At 42.8% G+C, this 20,495-nt stretch overlaps 1 protein-coding gene across 1 annotated transcript; it reads right to left on the reverse strand.

The window, feature by feature from the left end:
* Positions 1–5,895: 5,895 nt before the first annotated feature.
* On the reverse strand, positions 5,896–9,111 carry LOC140798446 (pentatricopeptide repeat-containing protein At4g39530). The gene has a single exon (XM_073152276.1). The coding sequence runs from the start codon at positions 8,831–8,833 to the stop codon at positions 6,353–6,355; it is 2,481 nt and encodes an 826-aa protein (XP_073008377.1). The 5' UTR covers positions 8,834–9,111; the 3' UTR covers positions 5,896–6,352.
* Between the last annotated feature and the right edge of the window lie 11,384 nt (positions 9,112–20,495).

Below are 20,495 nucleotides of genomic sequence, written 5' to 3' on the forward strand. Positions count from 1 at the left end.
TTTCCAGCTCAAAAGCTAGAAGATAAACTCCTTTGCCACCTTCGAAGAAGTCAAGTTCACCTTCCAAGTTCCAAACTCCAGTGAGGGTAGTTTCGAGGCCAGTAGAGTTGAAATTTCTATTAGTGATGAGCTTGCCAGTGAGGCACAAACTTGGTTTACATTTGGGAGCCATGCATTCTTCCACCATTGGGATCACCATCTCCATTTTCCCCTCGGGAGAGAAGTTCGAGAACTTTTGAAGAAACTCCTCATCCGAAGAAGCCATGGTTAGTGAAGGGAAAGAAACTCTTTGATGGTTAGAGAGTAGGAGTGTAGGGCAACAAATACTAAGGTAGATGAGAGCATACTTGACGGCGAGAAAGCTTGAGGGAAGACTAGAGAGATCTCTAGAGAAAAAAAAGAGTTAAGCCTATATGTTGTTTCTCTACTGAAATATGCCTTTCAGATTTTTGGACCTTTCTGATGAATCACTTATCTTTGATCCAAATGTTGGTGAAAATTGATCAACCAACATTGTTTTTCTCTTTTCTCCCTTCCTATTGGCATTCCATGTTTACCCTTTCTATTTTCCGAGAAAATGTCCATAGACATGGTATTTATTATCGATAAGAGACTAGAATACAATTCCAATCCATAGGAGGATCAGTCCAAGTTTTACGGATATCATTTTAATCAGCTAGACTAGAAAAATCATAAGCTAAGGTGTTATTCCACCTACTCATGATACAATCCATCCCTCTATTTGGACAATGGGCCAGTCCAAATAGTCTTGTTTTAGTTTTTTTTTCCTTTAGTTTGACCTTATTAAATTAAACTTGAGACATTAAAATTTAATTTTTAGAAAATAATAATGTACTTGTTTATAATATTAGGAGGACAGGAACTTTAGTAACTATAAAAAACACTGCATTTAGATTAATTATTCCTATAACTCTTGTGGGTTTATTTTTCATAGTTGTTTTACTAACAAATAAAACCTATCTAAACTTGTGACGTTAGTTCTACAATCTAATTTATTATTTAGTTTCTAAGTTATGTTTTTTTACTTATATTGCGATTATATTTGTCAATTGATAGATCTGTTACCATACGAGGAGGATCTCGTGTTATAGGAGGAACACTTGTAGCAGTTAGATACACTTCAAATAAGTGATTGTTTTGTAATCTAAGAATAGAGTAGACACATATTGGGATGATGCATTTTGACATTGTAATAATATTATGATATTTGAAAAATCCCTAGACACAAGTATGTATCTAAATACTAGGCAATGATATCACTCGTTTGCTTAAGTAAAAGTCTGAAGAAATATTAAAAACGAAAGCAGAGATGAACGCCAAGATTTTAACATGGAAAAACCCAAACGGGAAAAAACCACGGATCCAAACTCGGATCAAAACCAATCACTAGGATAGTAGCAGTTACAAGACTGACTCACAAAGCAACCCGTCGATTCAAACGACTTTGTTCCTCTTAGTCTTGCTCGCTAGAACCTATGATTCACTGCTTTTCGTGATTGATGTCCAACCTCAGTAGTCCTCGAGATTGATTTTTTGTCTAGTAGTCCTTAAGACGAAAGATTAAGCTTTTTAGAAGAGTAGGACCTTGTTAGTTGAAGAACCGATATAGCCTCAAGAAGTCTCCTTTGATATTACTTCTTCAACCACCCTAGAGTTAGGGCATCATATTACTTATATATGATCTCCAAGATAGAGCCAAATCCAAGTCTTATCCGAACTCACGAAAGTCCAAGAATTTCAAACTTCATTGGTGCGTTCGAACGCGGCCCGGGTGCGTTTGAACGGCCTGACTTGATCTCAGGTGCGTTCAAACGGGCCCAAGTGCGTTCGAACGCGACAGCTTGAATTTTTCCGGTTGCGTTCAAACGCGTTTGTGAACGCTGCTCTCGGTCTGAGTGAATGCATGTATCCGCGTTCGAACGCGTTTGTGAACGCACCTCTCGGTCTATGTTAATGCGTGAGCCCCCGTTCAAATGCGCTTGTGAACACAGCTCTCGGTCTGTGTGAACGTATGAGCCCGCGTTTGAATGCGCTTGTGAACGCAGCTCTCGATCTGTGTGAACACGTGAGCCCGCGTTCAAACGCGCTTGTGAACGCAGCTCTTGATCTGTGTGAACGCATGCGCCCGCGTTCGAACGTGCTGTGAACACGGTGTGAACGCGATGTGAACTCATAAACTTTTCTCCAATAATCTTGCAATTCTTCAAACTAGAGATTTTCTAGACTTGTATGAAACTCATACACATCTAAAAATACAATTGCCAACAATTAAAAACCTAACAATATTTTTATTCATTATTTTATTATTAACATTTATATGCTATAAATTCATAATGATTAACTACATGCTTTATATATCATGCACTTTAATTATGTTGATTATGTCATGTATGTTGTTACATATTGCACCACATGCATATATCCCCAATTAGTTAATATGTATGTTGAGAGTAGGCATGAGTACTATCAAGTATGATGGTCAAACACTTGATGATCATGAAAATTAATGATTGTGAGGTAGTGTTCATACTAGCGGTACTATTACGAACCAGATCTAGATCGATTTGTACATCAAAAAATTATAAATATTTAGATGGTGGTAGTTTCGCGAGTTAGGATTCTAATAGCTTTGGTTTTACCTAAATCGAAGGTCAAAATAAATGTATATATATATAAAAGTGGAACAAGGTTAGAACGGAGCAGAAAGGCAAATATCCAATGTTGTGGCAGTCGTTCAAGGGTGGTGGATGACCAAAGGTGATAGTGAACACCCGTAAGGTAAGGTGGCTGCTCGAGGAAGATGGTGGCTAGAGTTTAAAAGATCAGAAGATTTCTACGATTATGATCTACTCCTAAAAAGATAAGAACGATTTAATGGCTATATGAAAAAATAAAGACGAAAAAAATAATTTAACTAAGTTCAGATTCATTTCATGATAATTAACAACATATGTCCACTCCTATTTATAGGAGTAGAAATTCTAGCATATCGATCCACATACAGTTTATCTATATTATTTGAAATTTAAAGCAATAAGATAAATCTAACTTACTAACTCAATTTGAATTGACTTGACTCAATCGACTCGACTAACTTAACCTATATGATCGGATCATAACAATCCACCACGCTTCTAACCATCTTGTCCTTAATGTATCAATGGTAGTTTTCTTACCTTCCGTCACTCTTGAAATGCATGTCCTCGATTTCCATGTGGATCTCGTCTGCCACGTGGAGAAGGGAGCCCCTAGTGGGTTCTACTCTAGGGCCCACTTGTTTGAGCCACAGTGTGCCCTAGTCGTGGTTGTCTTGGACAAAATCCTAGTCATGGGTGGTTCGAGCCAAAGTCTTAGCGCATGCAATTTAGGGCATGACACTGGTGTGAAAGGTCCAAGAAAGTGACCGGTCATGATGGTTTAGGCCGATGGGACTTGGATTGCCACTAATGGAAAGCTAGGGGTTTCCATCGTAGCTTCCACCACAGGTGGGGAAGACGACGTCTCAACCGTTGCTGGGGGCTACTTCGGTGTTGCTACGATGGAGGGCTTAGTCTACAAGGATAGAGGGTGTTCCAATACGACCATAGAAGGGATGGTTGCCGCGGTTTCGATGATCTCCACGATTTCACCATTATTATGCTTGAAAGTGGATGTGGTGTAAAACCCAACTTAAAAAAAAAAAAAAATTGGGCATGACATGGCTGACCACAGCCGGCCTCGTGCCCATGCGACTAGCTGCATGAGGCAGCTTGCGTGGTGAGGCACCACACGCCCACCACCGCGGCGGGCCCCGACGCCACCATCCTCTCTCTCTCTCGCTGAGGCCGGCCTACCGCCGCCGTTGTCCTTGGAAACCACCGCCGCCACCTCCTCAAGCGTCGGTGAGCTCCTTTCCCTTCCTCTCTCTCTCTCTCACCCGAGCTCGGGCTCGTCGGAGCCGAGCCGCCGGTGAGAGGCCCGCAAGCTACCGGTGTCGGACCGGCCGGCCCGGGTCTGCACTTCCTTCCCCTCCTCTTTCTCTTCTCTTCTTCTTCTTCTTCTTCTTCCTTCTTTTCTTTCTTTCTTTCTTTTGTTCTTCCTTTCTTCTTCTTTTTCTCGGTCCCTCCTCTCCTCTTGCTGCAACAGTGCTGGGTCGAGCTGGGCATTGTAGCAAAGAGGATTATTTTATATATATATATGATTATTTCCCAATGTTAGATAAATTAATCTATTTAAATAATTAATTATTTTGATAATTTACACTCACTAATATAATTTAACTAACTATTTTTAGTATAATAATTTATTAATTTTAATTATAAATATTGCCTATAAATTTATTTATAGTTTAACTCACTAATATAATTATACTAAGTATTTTTAGTATAATAATTTATTAATTTTAATTATAAATTGATACGATCTCACCATTATTTTTAGTAATATAATTATTGTCTGTATCACGTTCGCAAATCTAGAGAAGTGGGAAATAGGTGCGTTCAGTTGCGCGTTTGAATCCCTACATCGCGTTTGCAAATCCAGAGAAGAGCGAACTAGGTGCGTTCAAACGCGAGCAGGCGTTTGAACACTATCAGCGATAATGTACTATTTAGGGTTAATTTTGAATTGTTTGGTTAGCCTCTAAAGGATGTAGATAGAAATCATAGTCATTATTCAAGAATTGAGTTTTGCTTTGCCTCCTTCGTCTTCTTCGCTCTTGTTCTCTCGATCCCCAGCGACGCCGCTTCTAACCTCCCTTGATCGGCTAATCACCCTAGTCCCTTAGAGGTGGCCCTCTATTCCCCCTTCTTCCAATCTATCCAACACTTTCTGTAACCCTTCCATCAACCATAACCCTTCCACCACCACTTTTCACCGGTGCCACCCCATTAACGCCGGTCCACCCCCAACCACCATCATCCTAGGATCTTGTGCCTCCATCCACGGATCCTGATCAAACCCCCTGACATTCGTCCACTAATCAGACAATATCTCGAGATCCCCACATCCGATCCGTCTAAAACTTGATTTGTTGAAAGTTCTTTTCCGGACTACAACCTATCCAAATTTCACGTCGATCCGACGACGGCATCTTTTAGGATCTATTTATAAAGTTACGTGCCAAAATCAATCCAGATCTGAGAATTGGAAGAGATCAAACCTTAGCCAAAATGGGAGATTATATCAATGTCATGATTATATGTGCACAGGAGTGTATCTGTGCGTGACGGGCTCTGCTCGTCCTGTCACGTGAGCCACATGTGTCATGTGGGCGCGTGGCTGTGCAGGTGCTTATGCCAGGCAGGGGTGTTACAGGTGGCAGCTATTTTGTGGCGGTCGACAGCGGTGGTAGTCGAGGGTAGCTAGTATGGCCTTTGTCAAGGCCTGGATTGAGTTCTTGAGGGAGGTTTGCATCTCCTTCAAGTTCTCGATGGACTCTATCATTACCTTCGCCCACGTGGGTGGCTTACGTTAGCGATTGCTAGTGATGATAGTGGCCCTAAGAAAACCTCCACAGGAATGGAGATGAGTTCCTGATCCTCCATAGTCGATCTTTCCTTGTTCATTTTGGATCGCATGATAACTATTGTCCAAGAAATGTCGACTCTGATACCAATGTTATGAACTAGATCTAAACTGTTATTAAATTAAATAAATGAAACTATCACAAAGATTTATTAAATTGGAAATGAATACGATACACGACACAAAAGAGCATTAGTGAGTTTTTCTGGAGTAAACCAACTCAGCAGCTCTAACCAGGAAACAACTATTCCAACTGAATGCTAATCAGAAAGAAGTATTCTAGAACTTATTTCACTCAAAGTGAATCACATAGTTAATTTTTTTTTGGAATTAGAGGCAAAAATCAAACAGCTTAAATTTGCTCAAGGGTTGCATGAAATAGATTTATAACCAGGGAAAAACTTTGGACTTATCAACAGATGGTAAATATTTCTCTAACTTATACGACATTGTTTCAATTGAAGAATGCATCATATAGTCAAACCAATACAGTTCAGGAATAAGGTTCATAGTGTTGCAGTTGTTGCCGCTTTCAATGGTTGTATATATTTGTTATCATCACCATACAAGAGATTAAAGAGAGTGGATTAGACGTAAAGGCTCACATGATTGTCTCTGCTCAGATGGTTAGGATATTTGGATCAAGTTAACTAGTGCAGAATTACTAGCAAAGCTTCTCGAATTGCACAATCCATTAGGGTTCCCTGTGAACTTCAAGGTCTCTGCTCTGTAATAGATTTGCATTTGCTTGAAAAATGACAGCTCTTCAAGAAAAATATGGGCACAGACATGCAATAATTTCAAATTATCGCAAATTGACTTCCTACTAACAACAATAATCATTCTCATCGAATAATGAACGTTCCAACATGTTGTCATAACCAACACCTTTTAGTAGTTCTGTCAATCCATCCAACACTGAATAGATCAACTCTGCCTGTTGATGCTCTTTTCCTCTTGCAATGAATACATGGACCTCCTTCATCACTTCAATCCAACTATAACCTGGCTCCTTAACTGCTCCAATTGAATCCATTTCCTCTCGCACCTTCTCCACATCAACCCACATCCCCTTGGAAGCAAGCATATTTGACAAGAGGACATGAGGGCCACTATCTGTGGGATCCATCAAAAGTGCCATTTTAGCGGCATATCTTCCTATTTCAATGTTGCCAAACACTCGACATGCATTGAGTAAGCTCCTCCACACAACTGCAGCTGGTTCAATTGGCATGTGTTCAATAAATTCTTTTGCCTCCTGCAGTTTCCCTGAACGACCAAAAAGACTAACTACAGAAGCATAATGTTCCATTCCTGGCTCAATGCTGTAATTTTCTTTCATCAAATTAAAATAATGTAATCCTTCATCAAGAAGCCCTACATGGGCACATGCTGATAGTACACCAACAAATGTAACATAGTTTGGTTCTACTTGCTTGTTGGTCATCATCTTGAAAACTTTGAGAGCTTCTTCTGCATACCCATGTTGTGCATACCTTGAAATCATGGAGTTCCAACACACAATGTCCTTCCCACGAGTCGACTCAAAGAGGACCCAAGCTTCTCTGATGCAACCACACTTTGCATACATGTCTATAAGAGCATTTGAAACATGAGGATCAAAGTCTACACCTGCTTTTATGATCTGGTTGTGAAACTGTAAGCCATGAAATATGCTTGCAAGATAACTAGCTACAGTAACAAGAGCAACAAAAGTGAACTCGTTAGGTACCATTGGAGAAACCTGCAATTGGTGGAAGAGTCTTATGGCCTCTTCACCTTGCTCATTTTGGGCATACCCAAAAATCATTGCATTCCACACCACGAGATCTCTGTCTTCCATCTCATCAAAGACAGCTCTTGCATTTTCAACAAGTGAACACTTTGAATAGACATCAACCAAAGCACTACCAGCATAGGGATCCAACAATATCCCTGCTCTAATGATAACACCGTGAATCTGCTTGCTCAAATCCACAGCCGATAGTGATGCTGATGCCCCAAGAAGGCTAACAAACGTCAAAAGGCTTGGACATAACGAGTGAGACCGCATTTTATTGAATAGATTGAACGCTTTTGTGAGCTCCCCGTGGCTTGCATATCCTTCAATCATGGCATTGTAAGAGATCACATTATCTTCTGCCAAGACATCAAATACATCTCTTGCCTCATGTAAAGAACTACACTTTGCATACATATCAATGAGGCCATTCTTTACATATTCATCAGACTCGATATTAGCTTTAATGGCATAACCATGTATTTGCCTCCCTTTCTGCAAATCCATCAACGAGCCACATGAGCTCAGGATACTCGTACAAGCAAAACCATCAGGCCGCCACCCTGACTGACTCATTTCCAAAAACAAGACCATTGCTTCACTGTCATAGGAATTTTGCATGTAGCCTACTATCATTGTGGTCCATGAGACAAGGTTCCTAGCAAACATCCAGTCAAATAACTTTCGTGCAGTACCCAATCTAGAGCATTTGGAGTATAAATCTATCAACACATTGTTCACAGAAATATCCATTTCTGTGGCACTTCTATATGCATAACCATGGATTTGCCTCCCTCCCTCTAGAAAATCAACTGCAGAGCAGGCACTAATGGCACTCGAAAGAACAAATCTATCAGGTCGAACCCCCTCATCCCTCATCAAGTTAAATAACTGCAATGACACGTCGCTCTTTCCAATTTGTGAATAACCCGTAATTACTGCAGTCCAAGTCACTGAGTTCCTAATGGGGAGTGCATCAAATATCAAAGTAGCCTCGTCCATACATCCAATCTTTGCATATAAATTAATCAAAGAAGTACCAACATAGACATCGATATCAAAACCCAATTTGATGGCAAGATTATGAACTTGGATGGCAGGGCGAACGGCCTTTGACTGGACACATGCTCGCAGGACACTGGCGAGAATGAATTCATTCGGCATATCCAAAGAGACCATTCGGAAGCATGAAAAGAGGGAGAGGGCCTCTTCCTCTCGACCGTGCTGTGCATACATGGAGATCATTGATGACCAAGAGATCAAATTCCTGCGAGGCATTCTGTCGAACAGTTGGCGTGCAGAACGAAGTCTGCCGAATTTGGAATAGCCATTTAAGAAAAGGTTGCTTAAGAAGAGATCGGGGTAGAGGCCGGAAACGATGGATTGGGCGTGGATGGGTCGGAGATGGAGGTGGTGCGTTTGATCTGTGATGCATGACTGCAAGAGATGGGTTAGGGCTTGGGCTTTAGAGTGGGTGTTTTGCTGCGAAGGAGATGGGAAAGCGCATGCGAAGGATTTAAATTTCATGCAGGCGGAACGGCTAGCTAGCTGAAGGATTTCCACAGCAATTGCTAGATTTGACGGGAGCTAGGGTTTCAAGATTAGGATTTGGTTTCGAAGTGAAGAGATGTAGCGGCATATCTCGTCTTCAATGTCTTTGATCTTTTGCATCAAGGTCGTCATTGTCGCCCCAGCTCTGGTGGTGGCCTTCCGCCCCCGCCTTCTCGATGTTCCCCTCCCGAGGAAGGATAAGAGGAAATTACGAAAGTGTCACTGTGTACTGTGGGCCTTTCTTTCGGCTCAAAACTGGCCACATAGGTACGAAGCTTTTAGACCCCATTGTTGGATCCTATATAGTAGGGCTGCCAAAATAAACAACTAACTTGGGCTCAATGCGAGCTGAGCTTGAGTTGAGTTGAGTTGAGTAGATCATAAGCCAAAGTTTATTTCTCTTTTATATTTGATTTCATCTACAAAGCAAATTCAAGAATACATGCCTACCTACCAAATCATTTCCAAAAATCATTTACCTATCTATCAAATATGAAATGATTCGTACAACCTCTTTTAAATATCCATCACCTCACATGGTGCATTTCCATCTACTTATGTGCAACTCAATCCATTCCCTATTCTTCGGCTGTGTTTTTCATAATTCAATTCCAAAAGGAGATTGCCAAGTAAGTGTATCTATGAATTCTTACAATCTAGGGTGTAGACGATCTGAGCATTGTCTTCCTAAACCTCACCAAAAACGATAATGGAGAATCTTCTCTTCTTGAGAGTGATGGGAAGAGCACCACCGGCCTCGGAAGGAGAAGAGGATGTATCTCTTCGGGGAGCTTCATCATCTAAGTCGACTAAGGACAGACAACTAGAGAGGCGATTCTAGGCAGATGTGGCAACAGGTCATCAAACGCCCCCTTGGCACACAAGGGTGCATACCGAAAGCAATACTAGCAAAGTTAAAGGCCCAAACAGACGACTGCATTATGGTAGACCCGGAGGTGCTGTAGGCATGTCGAGATAGGTGGAGACTTACCATGTTAGGGCATTTCCTTTGTAGGGGCTTTCCCTTGACCAGGATAAAGTTCATTCTAGCAAAACTATGGAACAGGATTGACAGGTGATAGGTTACGGAATAATTTCTTTAAGATCTGAATTTATTGCAGAAAGCAGTCCACGTAACCGAGGGAAAATATTCAACAAATATTCTTCCGTAGTTAGAAAATTACGAAACTAAGTGAAATCGATCCATAACTCCCTGATCTACGTTTTTCGTATACCCCTTTCGCATATTTGAACTGCAATTGGGATGAAAATATGATATAATGCGGATGATGGTGATGGTGACGGGTGGAGTGGAAGTTAGGGTTATGGATGATAATGGAGATGAGGGTGGATGGTGGATGTTGTTTAAGGGATAAAGACGAAGGGAAAGAAGTGGCCTAGATCCCAAAGAAGAGGGAGGACTCAATAGACGAGAGAGATTAGAAGTTAGGAGAGACCTTGCCAACGAAAGAGGTGGTATGTTGGTGAATAGGGAGGAAGAGATTAGGGTAGAGAGAATAGAGAGAAGATAGGAGACAAGAAACTAATAATTCAATAGCATAATAAATTTGGCTGCCATCCACACCTTTACAGAGGCTAGCCAATAAGCCCTAATAACCCTAATCCTAGTGGAATCCCGCCAATGATGTTCGAACGCGCCCATTGCGTTTGAATGCACAAAAAGCGTTCTTTGTCGATGCGAACGCGATGCAGGCGTTTGAACGCACCCGACCGTGTTCGAACGCGCATTTCACGTTCTCTATTTTTGCGAACCTGATGTAGGTGTTCGCAAGGGCGATCGAACGGGACCTATAGGTATTTTACTTTAATGAAAATAGATAACTAGTGCAATAAGAAAAGACTCTAACAAGGTGTATCAATGGGTTCTCCGTCTCAGGCATGGAAGAAGGCTTCTATGTGTTCCGATTTGAAAGAGAGCCTGATCTTCAATACGTGTTGGCTAATGGCCCATGGATGATCCAAGGGATGGTGCTTAATCTAATACCATGGCAAACAACTTTTAGCTAACAGAGGATGCCTTTGTTATTGCACCTGTTTGGATCTAGTTGCACAACCTACCAAAAGAGTACTGGGAGCTCGAGGCCCTCATCCTAGTGATTGCCTACTTTGGAAAACCTTTGAGGGTGGATGAGACTACACTAGACCATACGCGAAGCAGATTTGCCTATGTGTGTGTAGGTGGACCTGATGAGGCCGTTGAAGACGGCAATTTGGTTAGGGCCGAGGTTGGAAAACCTAGACCAAACAGTGGTGTATGAAATGTCTCACTATACTATTTCACCGTTTAAAGGAAGCTGCGACAAGGTGCCCAGTGGAGAGCAGCGGCCTACAAGCCACCAAACGAACCAATGGGTAAATCAGGCGAACAACACAAATGACCAGTGGCAAGTCGAATGGCTCACGCACAAGGCCCAAGGCACGAGGAAAGGAAATCACCTCAGGAGGCTTCTATTCTCAGGAGCAGTACGAAACAAACAAAACCAACAAATAATAGTGGGGATGGGCATGCGCCAACCAATGTGTCCTCAAGGGATAGTGACAACTCAACCTCCCCCTTACGTTAGGATTACCAAACCCATGCAAACCCTAGAGTGAAAGGGGGAACATCCACTGGGGCTAACAAAGGGAAAGCTAAGATACAGGACTTGCTAGAGATCTCGAGGTCGCCAAAAATCTCTCCACTGGATAACCCGCTCTAGAAGGACATCCTGCACACTTGCCAATCAAGTATAAGTCAAGCCAACAAGGAAGATGGGCATGGCCTAGAAGAAAACAGAGGCTATTTGATGGGAGACAATGCCCAAGTCAAGCCAGCGGTGCACCAATGGGGTTCATGTCAGACTAGGCTTAGGTATGACCAGAGAGCAACGTTCTGCATATGTATGAACCAGCAAGGGAAGACTCCAAGTTGGTAAGGCACAAGGTTGGTACCCTGCTGAAGTCCTTCAGTATGGCTTAGCATAGGCAAGCTCAGGTCCATCCTTACGAGTTGAGGGCAAGCCCGATGCGACCAACGACAAAGTGGTAGTCGAGCTAAAGAAGGCCTCGTCCCAGAGTGGAGAAATTGAATAAATAGACATGGAGATAGATCAAAGCAAGTCATAGCTAGCGCTTGTAGCCTATGGGGAGGACATTTTGATGGTGCCAACACACCAACAGGAGGAAATGATGCCGATTGGTGGTGCGGTAGATAAGAGACTATTGCCCACCTCAAAGAGAGGTAGGATTCATTGAGTTGTGCTCACTATCTCCTATATAGCGGTTTCCATGATTAAGACAATTGTATGGAACTGTCGGGGAGCACTAAAGAACGAAGTACATGACTAATGTCATGACCTCAATAGGGAGCATAACTTGGATTTCCTTGTCCTGCTTGAATCCCATGCCTGCTAGGAGTCAGCCAAGGGAGTGGCCAAAGCGCTAGGGAGATACTAGAGCTGCTTTGCGATTCTGGTTGCTGCTAAAGCGGCATCATAGTATTATGGAAAAAAATAAACTAGCTAGGTAGATGTGGTAGCTTCATCAAGGTATGCTATTCACCTAGAAATCTCTAACACTGCAGGCAAGACTTGGGGTCGGACGGCGATTTGCGCTAGCAATAATTTGAGTGAACAGAAGGATCTCTAGGAGGAGTTGAACAATGTCATGACAATCAAGACCCTATGGGCAGTAATCGGGGACTTCAACGCTTACCTCTCCATTATAGGTTACGGAATGATCCCTGCAAGATCTGAATTGATTGTAGGAAGCAGTCTGCACAGTCGAGAAAAAATATTCATTAAATATTTTTCCATAGTCAGAAAATTAAAAAACTATCATTGATCGATTTGTAACTTCCTGATCTATGTTTTTTATATTTACAGCTTTTGCAGATTCGAACTGAAACTGAGACGAAAATACGCTTTAGTAGGGGTGAGGGTGGTGGTGACGAGTGGAGTGGATGATAGTGTTATGGATAATAATGGAGATGATCGTGGATGGTTGATGTAGTTTAAGGGATAAAGACGAAGGGGGAGAAGTGGTCGAGATCCCAAGAAGGAGGGAGGACTCGACAGATGAAGGAGATTAGAAGATAGATAAGACCTTGCCAACGGTAGATGTGGCTGGTTGGTGAAAAGGGAGGAGGGAGATTAGGGTAGAGAGACTAGAGAGACGATAGATGAGGGTAGAAATCAATATTCATTCATCATAATGATTTTAGCCGCCATCCACACCTCTATAGAAACTAGCCAACAAGTCAAAATAATAATTATTAACCCTAATTCTACTAAACTCTAGCTGATCACGTTCGAACGGGGTCGACCGCATTCGAAGGCCACAAAAGACATTCTCTATGGATGCAAACTGATGCAAGCGTTTGCACGCGGGCGTTCGAACGCGCCCGACTAAAATCTCCATCTCATCGGATGGCTTGCCAAGCCACTCGACTAGAATCTCCATATCTAATTTGGTACCATGTCATCGTCGGCCCCTACTGAGTACTCGAACTGGCTCTACGATCTCTGTCTCCTCCAATGGCTTCAGTAGAGCTTATCTAACGACCTCATGATCACTAATCGCTCTCTCAGCAATGAAACATAGAAGACAGGATGCATTCTCGACCCTTCCGGCAGCTCCAAACGATATGCAACTGGACCGATACACTCTAACACCCGGAACGGACCAAAATAGTGATGTGCTAACTTTTGGTTACGCATCGGACGCAAGGTCACCTGTCGATACGGTTGTACCCTCACAAACACCCAACTACCGATGTCGAACTCCTACTCCTAATGGCTATGATCATAAACTTGCTTCATGCAGTTTTGACCAAGTTTAAGATTGGCACGTAACCTCGTCAATGTGGCATCTCTATTTATCAAAGCTAAGTCTACCTCCGTTAGATCTACAGATGTCATTGGATCATAAGCACGTAATGTCAGAGCAGTGCATCCATACACCGTCTCAAATGGAGTCATGTTAATGCTACTATGGTAGGCGGTGTTGTAAGACCACTCTGCCCACGGTAAGAACTCCAACCGTCGTCTCGGCATATCTCCAACAAAGCACCTCAATTACTGCTCAATGCCTCGATTAACCACCTTAGTTTGGTCGTCCGTCTGTGGATGGTAAGCCAAACTGAAATACAATCGAGTCCCCTACAATCTGAAAAATTCAATCCAAAAGTCACTCATAAATACAGGATCATGATCGGAGACGATCGTGCATGGCATGCCATGTAACCAAGCAACATCTCTAACACAAATTTTAGCCAATGGCTTGGCTAAAAATGGATGTGACAATGTAGAAAAGTGCGCATACTTGCTCAATCTGTTAACAAACCATAAAAATAATGGAATAATTATGTACCAACGGAAGACCCTCTATGAAATCCATAGAAATATCTTCCCAAACATGGTCCGGTATGGGTAAAGGCTGTAGTAATCCGACCGATTTTAATGTGGTTGCTTTAGCCCTTTGACAGACTTCGCAAGCACTGACAACACTCCTCACATCCCGCCTCAATTCTAGCCATGTGCAACTCTGAGATATCCACCTATAAGTCCTCAAGACACCCTCATGACCAGCCTCTCGAGTTTGGTGGAAGTGCTCTAATAATTTCTGCCGCAATCCATCATTTGTGGGCACTCGAATGCATCCGCGGTCCAGCAGCAAACCGCCTTGATTCTCCAACTCTGAATAGCGCTCCGGATCATCCAACACCTCCTACAACAATCTCAAAACATCTAGTCAGATGTACATGCATACCTCAGCTCGTCAAGGAAGGAAAAGGTAGGAGAAGAATAGGCTGCAAGCTCGGCAGTATCAGGTTAGCGCGATAATGCATCTGCCGCTTTATTTTTCGTTCCCTTCTTGTATTGTATTTCATAATCATATCCCAGCAATTTTGTGACCAATCTCTACTATGCTGGAGTGTGTATACGCTGTCCTACAAACTATGTAAGGCTCCTTTTATCAGTTCGGATGATGAATCGCCTACCGATCAAATAAGGCCTCTACTTTGTCACTACATGCAGAATTATCAACATCTCTCTCTCTCTCATAAGTCGATAATTACTGAAATTTTTATGATAGAGCCTTACTAAGAAAAGCTATGGGCCGTCATTCTTGCATTAGTATAGCTCCTATGCCAACTCCCGACACATCACATTCCATAACGAACTCTTTAGTGAAGTCCGGTAGAGCTAGAACGGGCGTCGTCGTCATTGCTATTTTCAGTTTTTCAAAGGCTGTAGTGGCTTCATCCGTCAAAAATGTGAGAGGAGCAGGGATCTTGCCATACCCGGTGATAAAGCGGCGATAATATCCGGTCAACCCCAAAAATCCTCGCAATCCGGTTGTAGTAGTAGAAATAGGCCAAGCGGTCATGCATGCAACCTTTTGAGGATTCGCCGCTACACCATCTGCTGAAATGATGTGGCCTAAATACTCCACTTGTGGCGCTCCCCATAGGTACTTGGACTTCTTGATCTTCAATTAATTTTGTTAGGTTTTTATTTATTGGCAATTGTGTACAAAATATTCTAAGTGTAGTTTTTCATGTATATGAGCTTTACACAAGTCTAGAATATCTCTGGTTTGAAGAATTGCAAGATTATTGGAGAAAAGCCGTCAAGTTCACACCGTGTTCACAAACGCGTTCGAACGCGGAATCTGCGTTCACACAGACAGAGAGCCGCGTTCACAAACACGTTCGAACGCGGGTACTGCGTTCACACAAACAGAGAGCCGCGTTCACAAACGCGTTCGAACGCAACTTGAAGAATTCAAGTTGTCGCGTTCGAACGCACTCGGGCCCGTTCGAACGCACCTGACTTCAAGTCATGTCGTTCGAACGCACCCGGGCCGCGTTCGAACGCACCAACGAAGTTTGATAAAATTGGACTTTCGTGAGTACGGATAAGACTTGGATTTGTGAGTACGGATAAGACTTGGATTTGGCTCTATCTTGGAGATCATATATAAGGATTGTAATGCCCTATCTTGAGGGTGGTTGAAGAAGCATTATTGAAGGAGACTTCTTGAGGCTACATCAGTTCTTCAACTAACAAGGTTCCACTCATCTACAAAAGTTAATCTTTCATCTTAAGGGCTATCTAGACGAAAGATCAATCTCAAGGGTTACTGAGATTGGACTTCAATCACGAGAAGCGGTGAATCGTGGGTTCTAGCGAGCAAGACTGAGAGGAACAAAGTCGTTTGGATCGACGGGTTATTTTGTGAGTCAGTCTTGTAACTGCTACTATTCTAGGGATTTTTTCAAATTTTGCTTCATCCTCCAAATGCCGCCAATGCTCCAATTTAGTTCTACTATACACCAAAATATCGTCAAAGAATACCAAGACATACCTTCGCAATAGAGGCCAAAATATATCATTCATGAGACCTTGAAAGGTAGCTGGAGCATTGGTGAGACCAAAAGGCGTCACCCGAAACTCATAATATCCATCCGGAGTTCGAAATCCAGTTTTGTGCAGATCCGCTGGGTGAACTCGCCCTTGCAAGCTCGTCTAGTAGCTCCTCTATAATCGGAATGGGATACCGATCCTTGACGGTAATAGCATTTAGTGCCCGGTAGTCAACACAATAGCACGGAGGATGAGTATGAGCTATGACTTAGTTGAATGAGGCATTGCTCTAACATCTCAGCTACCATCTTGGGAATAATTTCTTTTTGCATATTTGAATACCGATATGGCTTCACATTTGTCGGTGCAGCTCCAGGTACAATCTCTATGTGATGGTCCACCGTTCAGCTCGGTGGCAACTCCTGTGGCTTCTCAAACAGTCCAAAAAAATTATCTAATAAATTACACAATTCAATTTTAATACCTAAACTCGTTTGAGGCTCATCTCCTACTGGTCCTAACTGAAGAAGATAGGCTAAATCATATGCACAAGGCAGCCCCACCATCGGCTGCATCGCTGGAATCGGCGAAGAACGAACGCCATCAAGACACACATCTTTATTTCCTTGTTTAAATTTCATCCACATGCTACGGAAATCAAATGTGATGGTTCCCAAGCTTTGTAACCACTGAGTGCTAAGGACAATGTCCGCTCCTCGCAGCGCCAAAGGATACAAGTCCACAATGATGTCGTGTCCTTGCACCCATATACCGACCCGGCGACACAAGCTCTCCGCCTTAAGCTTCGTGCTGTCTCCAATAGCAACGTCAAACCCCGTGGTCGGTTCGACATCCAAACTCAATCTCCTCACTAATCTCTCGTCTAGAATGTTGTGTGTACTTGCCGAATTGATGTGGATGTGCACACAATGCTTTCTAACGAGTTCGTCGACCTGTAATGTCCTCAGCGTGGAATTACTCGAATATGCATGTATCGATATTTCAGCTTGGATATCTTCTTCCGCGCCCTCCTCGATGGCCTCCTCATGGACCTCCTCTGGACACTCTCTATCATCAACAACCTCTTCATCCTCCTCAAGACCGTTGATGAGCATCACACTCCCGATCGGTTTAGAACACTGATGACCGGGGGTGAAACGTTCATCGCATCAAAAGTAAAAACCCTTCGCTCTTTGCTCCTCCACCTTGGCAGGTGTGAAAGTTGGAACGGGGGTTCTAGTGCCTCCTCTAATATCAGAAGAAGGTCTCAAAGGTAGTCATGGTCTAGTACTCATAGCCGCTGTTTTTGAATTCGCAGAATTTCTAGCCGGCGTTCTAGGTGCAAACCGCCCATCTCGGTTGCCCCAATTGGTTTTCGCTGCCATCTTTAGAGCCTTATGCTTTTGCAACATCCTCACAGCCTTCTCAAAGGCCTCCTCAAGAGTGATAGGACAAAGAGTACGAACATCTACCTGTATTTCCTCCTATAGTCCTGAAATAAATGTGCTCATCAATGTCGGTTCGGGCCAAGGTGGCTCACAACAACTACTAACTCTTTCAAACTTTGCTTGGTACTCTAATATGGTCATCCTCTGAACCATCTTGCTTAATGTGGCAGCAAAATTTTCATATGCCGCTGTTCCAAATCTATGTATAATCCTCCTACAAAAGTCAGCCTAACCGATAAACCCTACACCACGAATAACCGATCTATACCAATGAAGTGTTGTTCCTTGGAGGTGAAAACTTGCCATCTGGACCTTTGCGTCCCTTGACAATCAAAGTATTGTTCAACTTGAGACACCCAATCCGTTGGATCACCGCCTTAAAATTTTGGAAAGTCCAAGCGTGCGGTTCTCCCCTGAATAGTGTTGTCGGGTTCGCGAAAGATCGTTGGTTTAGGTCTGAACCTTTGTGCATGTTAATCTCCTTCTCTAAATCCTCGAGCACGTCCATCACCATCTCCAAAGGGATCAACCTCATCCTCAAAGTGCCAATCCTCCTCATCGACGAAGCGTACCGGTGCCGCAAGCCTCTCGGTTTCCACCACTATCGGTCTTAGGTTTTGTATTGGAGGTGGGGAATGATGTGTAGGCATAGGTAAGAGGGGATCATTGACACTAACATGTCACACCTGGACCTGTTGAGTATCGGATTGGTGTGGTTTCACCACTGGTCCTTCTTGAGGTACCGATCTTCATCGAGGAGATGATGAAGCCGATCGGTTCATAACATTTTCCTTTAGATCATTGTGATCCTTTTGTATTGCATCAACTCTATGCAGCAATATTTGGAACATGACCCTAAGTTCATCCGCCAAGCTCATATTCACACCCATGAACGTTGGTTGACTCGGTCCTGCCGTGGTCACTCCAAAGGAATCGACCTCACGGTTAGGATTATCATGGGTTGAGTCTTCCCTTGTCGGTGTGCTATCTATTGGTCTCCTTGTTGATGTCATCTTCCTTGTTTCCACCATTAATGGAGGTATGAGGTTCGCCTGCTCTGATACCAAATTGATGGGTTCTTGTATTAAAAGATAGGCTATGAAATGATTCCTTCAAGATTTGGATTTATTATTTGAATCAGTCCGCGCAACCATAGAAAAATATTCTTCAAATATTATATTGTAGTCAGAAAATTACGAAATAAGTGGATTAGATCCGTAACTCCCTGATAGACAATTTTTGTATTTATGCCCTTTGTAGATTCGGACTGACACTGGGAAGAAAAGATGAAAGAACGCGGGTGATGGTGGTAGTGACGGGTGGAGTGGATGTTAGGGTTATGGACGATTATGGAGATGAAGGTGGAGGGTGAATGTGTTTAAGGGATATAGAAGAAGGGGAAAAAGTGGTCAAGATCCAAAGAAGAGGGGGGAATCGACAGTCGACGAAGATTAGAAGTTAGGAGAGACCTTGCCAATGGTAGAGGTGGAAGGATGGTGAAGAAGGAGGAGGGAGATTAGGGTAGATAGATGAAAGAGAGGCAAAAAATCAATATTCCAATAGCATAATGAATTTAGTTGGCATCCACATATTTATAGATGCTAGGCAACAAGTCCTAATAACAATAAGTAATCCTAATTCTATAGGATTCCCACCGATCGCATTCGAACGCGCCCGATCGTGTTCAATGTACAAAAGACGTTCTCTATATGTGCGAACGAGATGCAGGTGTTCGAATGCAGCGTTCGAACTCGCCTGACTGTATTTGAATGCGCATTATGCGTTCTATGTATTTGCGAACCTGATGCAGGCGTTCGCAAGAGCGTTCGAACATGACCCCTCCTGCGTTCGAACGCGACCTACAAGAATTTTATTTTAATGAAAATAACTAACTAATGCAGTAAGAAAAGATCCTAACTAAATATATCATCTATCTAGTCTCTCTACCCTAATTTGCCTCCTCTCTCTTCACCAACCAGCCACCTCTACCGTTGGCAAGGTCTCATCTATCTTCTAATCTCCCTCATCTGTCGAGTCTTCCCTCCTCCTTGGGATCTCGACCACTTCTCCCCCTTCATCTTTATCCCTTAAACTACATCAACCATCTACCCTCATCTCCATTATCATCTATAACCCTATCATCAACTCCACGTGTCACCACCACCATCACCCCCACTATAGCGTATTTTTGTCTCAATTGCAGTTCGAATTTGCAAAAGGTGTAAATACAAAAAATGTAAATAAGGAAGTTACGAATCGATCAACCTTAGTTTCATAATTTTATGACTATGGGAGAATCTTTGGTGAATATTTTCCCTCAATTGCGGGGACTGCTTATTGTAATTAATCCAGATCTTGAAGGGATCATTCCGTAACCTATCAAGGCCAAAGTGCAAAGCCTTTGAAGAATTCATGGACAAAGTAGAGCTTTGTGACTTGGGGTACAAAGGCTCTCCATTCACGTGGTGCAATAATCAATAGGGGAGTAAACGAATATGGGTAATGCTAGATAGAGCGCTAGCAAATATCATGCCCCCTTATTGCTCATGGTGCCTTCAAATCGAGATAGACCGAACCGTCCAAACAAATTTGAATTGTACTAGCTTGAACATGATATAATTCGGACTTCACCGATGTCGTCCCAAGCAAGGATACACCTTATGGGTGTCTTTTCTCATTGTTTTAGTGTTTTATTAAGAGAAAAATAAGATTTTTGTAGGTTGCGTTCGAACGTGGGTGGGTGCGTTTGAACGCGCTTGCGAATGCCTGCAGGCATTCACAAATATAGAGAATGGGAATTGTGCATTCGAACGTTGCGTT

The sequence above is a fragment of the Typha latifolia genome, chromosome 12, assembly GCF_019914945.1.
Source record: "Typha latifolia isolate L0001 chromosome 12, TyphaL0001v2, whole genome shotgun sequence".
Classification (NCBI taxonomy): domain Eukaryota; kingdom Viridiplantae; phylum Streptophyta; class Magnoliopsida; order Poales; family Typhaceae; genus Typha; species Typha latifolia.

What these genes read in the sequence shown, in the direction of transcription:
- LOC140798446 (XM_073152276.1), bottom strand. Translation starts at nt 8,833, where the DNA reads ATGAAATTTAAATCCTTCGCATGCGCTTTCCCATCTCCTTCGCAGCAA.